Below are 3,900 nucleotides of genomic sequence, written 5' to 3' on the forward strand. Positions count from 1 at the left end.
TTAATTTATGCTACATTACGTAAATTTGGTATTCCTGATCATTTTATTAACATGATAATGGTTTTATACTCAAATCCCAGAACAAGAGTTTTCATTAATAGCCACCTCTCTGATTTCTTCAAACCCTCTAGAGGCACCCGTCAAGGATGCCCGTTGTCCCCCTTGCTCTTTAATTTATCGCTGGAACCGCTATTGGTGGCTATAACTGTGGTTGTGAAATCAAACTTGCCGCGTATGCAGATGATGTTATGCTGTGCATAACGCCAGACTCTATCCCACATGATATCAAGGTAATTGAGTCCTATGCGCAGGTCTCTGGCTATAAATTAAATACAACTAAGTCTGAACTAATGCCTCTGAACTGCAATGAAGATAAACAAAATATTAACTCCTTTGGTTTTGTTTGGAATGCATACAAATTGAAGTATTTAGGATTTTTTATTGGTATACATGTACAGGAGGGGAGGGGGTTGAGGGAGAGGGAGGGTGGGAGATGGGATTTAATAATTGTATAGCATTTGATTGAATCAAAGTGCAGTTAGATATATTACTTGTTTGTTTAGCTGTTTGCACTAAGTATTTGATTAAAAATGAATAAAGAATTTATAAAAAAAAAGATCTCAATCTGTATACTTTAGAGGAAAGGTGGGAGAGGGGAGATGAGATGTTTAAATACCTACATGAACTGTAATTTCTGTTGATACAAATTTCCCATCTAAATAGACTTTCTCACTAAATAAATACCTACATGAGCATAAATGTACATGAGTCGAGTCTCTTTCATTTAAAAGGAAGCACTGGAGTGAGAGGGCATAAGATTAAGTTAAGAGATGATAGGCTAAGGAAATACTTTTTTTACAGACAGGGTGGTAGATGTGTGGAACAGTCTCCCGGAAGAAGTGGTGGAGACAGAGACTGTGTCTGAATTTAAGAAGGAGTAGGATAGTCACATGGGGACTCAGAGAGAGAGATAAAGGTTACTGTGGATGGGCAGACTAGATGGGCCATTTGGCCTTTATCTGCCATCATGTTTCTATGAGTCTGTTGCAGTAACAGTAAGATGCCTGAGCAACTGAGCACGTGATGGAACGACATTGTAGGAGGTATTAATCTGATCAGCAAATAAGACTCTCGATGGCACATGCAGACAAAACACAAATGATGCCATTTAACAGTAGTTCATTTCAATCCAAAAGCAGTTTCTGCAGTTTATTTAATCACTGAATTCAGTTACCAGTTGTACGACATGTGTTAAGATTTTCAATTCGTCATGAATTACAAAGACTACGGGACACTTGATGAAATTGCAGGGAAATACCTTTAAAACCAATAGGAGGAAATATTTTTTCACTCAGTGAATAGTTAAGCTCTGGAACACATTGCCTGAGGTTGTGGTAAGAGCGGATAGGGTAGCTGGTTTCAAAAAAAGTTTGGAAAATTCAGCTCTCAGTTGGTTCATGTAATTGATCTTAATGGAGTAGACAGAGATAAGCTTCTCTGTATTAGATAGAACAGCTGGATGTCTGATTTCAACTTGGTTGTAGCGGTCTTATGAGGACCATATGCTTGCTATTTCTGGAATATATTCATAAAAATTTATTGGTAGAAAAAAAAAAGGTTTGGACAAATTTTTGGAGGAAAAGTCCATAGTCTGTTATTAAGACATGGGGGAAACCTCTACTTGCTCTGGATAGGTAGCATGGAATGTTGCTACTCTTTGGGTTTTGGCCAGGTACTAGGGACCTGGATTTGCCACCGTCAGAACAGGCTATTGGGCTTGATGGACCACTGGTCTGACCCAGTAAAGCTATTCCTATGTTTACTTATTGATACTAGCATTTTATAGATGCTTTAATGCCTAGAAAATGACACGTGGACACAGTCTGTGCCTGTCCCACACCCCGTGTTTAACTGCAGGTACTCGTCCCCATGTCACTCTCTACTTCTCAGCTTTGGATACAACAGTACTAATGTCAGACTGCAAATTAGAGAAAGAAAGTTTAAGGGAGGAGCCCTTAAGGCTTCAATATCAACTATAGCTGGAGGGGGGGGGGTTTCAATTACTTTTCTAGAAAATTTAACCATCATTTAAATTTAGTCACAGGCACTTACACCATCTTTTCGTTGGTGCAGTTCCCACGTGTAAATGCTATTTTATAAACCATGTCTAACTTTAAGCTTATAGAATAGCTCAATTTTTCAGGGTCAATTTTCTGGGTGCTATATATAGAATTTAGTTCTCGGGTAGACTATATGGTTTGTCTCCTGTGTGGATCATCTGGTGAATTTTCAGCTCTAAAAGACAAGTGAAGGTTTAGTTACACTCAGTACATGTATATGGTTTGTTTCCCATGTGAATCATTTGGTGTCTTTTTAGATGTGAAAGCCGAGTGAAGCTTTTATTACACTCAGTACATGTAAATGGCTTGTTTCCCGTGTGAATCATTTGATGACGTTTTAGCTTTGAAAGGCAAGTGAAACTTTTATTACACTCAGTACATATAAATGGTTTGTTTCCCGTGTGGATCATTTGGTGTCTTTTTAGATGTGAAAGACAAGTGAAGCTTTTATTACACTCAGTACATGTAAATGGTTTGTACCCCGTGTGGATCATTTGGTGTCTTTTTAGCTGTGAAAGACAAGTGAAGCTTTTATTACACTCGGTACATGTAAATGGATTTTCTGCTGTATGGATCCTCTGGTGCTTTTTTAGCTCTGAAATGCAAGTGAAGCTTTTATTACACTCGGTACATGCAAATGGTTTGTTTCCCGTGTGAATCATTTGATGACATTTTAGCTTTGAAAGCTGAATGAAGCTTTTATTACATTCAGTACATGCAAATGGTTTTTCTGCTGTATGGATCCTCTGGTGCTTTTTTAGCTCTGAAAAGCAAGTGAAGCTTTTAGTACACTCAGTACATGCAAATGGTTTGTTTCCCGTGTGAAACATTTGATGATATTTTAGATTTGTAAGCCGAGTGAAGCTTTTATTACACTCAGTACATGCAAATGGTTTGTTTCCCGTGTGAAACATTTGATGATGTTTTAGATTTGTAAGCCGAGTGAAGCTTTTATTACACTCAGTACATGCAAATGGTTTGTTTCCCATGTGAATCATTTGATGACGTTTTAGCTTTGAAAGCCGAGTGAAGCTTTCATTACACTCAGTACATGCAAATGGTTTGTTTCCCGTGTGAATCATTTGATGACGTTTTAGCTTTGAAAGCTGAGTGAAGCTTTTATTACACTCAGTACATGTAAATGGTTTGTTTCCCGTGTGAATCATTTGATGACATTTTAACTTTGAAAGCCGAGTGAAGCTTTTATTACACTCAGTACATTTAAATGGTTTGTTTCCCGTGTGAATCATTTGATGACGTTTTAGATACGAAAGCTCTGTGAAGCTTTTATTACACTCAGTACATATAAATGGTTTGTTTCCCGTGTGAATCATTTGATGACGTTTTAGCTTTGAAAGCTGAGTGAAGCTTTTATTACACTCAGTACATGTAAATGGTTTGACTGCTGTGTGGGTCTGTTGGTGAATTTTTACAGTTGAATTTTTATTGCACTCAGTGAATGTATCTGGTTTCTCATTTTTATGATTGCTTTTATGGCTTTGGAGATCTGGAAACAAGGGAAAACTCTTACTACATTTAGGGCACATAAAGTTGAAGCTCCTCTTATATTTAATACATGTAAATTCTTTGTGGTGTGTTTTTCCTTTTCTTTTACCATGGTGGATTTCAGAAGTCACTTTATCACTACTATTAATTTGGAAGGGTCTCCCTGTTAGGTGTCCATCCCTTGAGTCTCCTGTAGGGTCTTCATGCTCCTTTGATTCCTGCTTACAATTCTTTGTGTTAATCCTCTCAATTCCCTGGGAAATATTCTCACAGA

General features: G+C 37.6%; 1 protein-coding gene across 1 annotated transcript; it reads right to left on the bottom strand.

The window, feature by feature from the left end:
• Positions 1-1,724: 1,724 nt before the first annotated feature.
• On the bottom strand, positions 1,725-3,179 carry LOC117354624 (gastrula zinc finger protein xLCGF3.1-like). The gene has a single exon (XM_033932431.1). It carries the CDS (start codon positions 3,116-3,118, stop codon positions 2,315-2,317), a length of 804 nt encoding a protein of 267 aa, XP_033788322.1. The 5' UTR covers positions 3,119-3,179; the 3' UTR covers positions 1,725-2,314.
• Between the last annotated feature and the right edge of the window lie 721 nt (positions 3,180-3,900).

Source organism: Geotrypetes seraphini, chromosome 2 (genome assembly GCF_902459505.1).
Source record: "Geotrypetes seraphini chromosome 2, aGeoSer1.1, whole genome shotgun sequence".
Taxonomy (NCBI): Eukaryota; Metazoa; Chordata; class Amphibia; order Gymnophiona; family Dermophiidae; genus Geotrypetes; species Geotrypetes seraphini.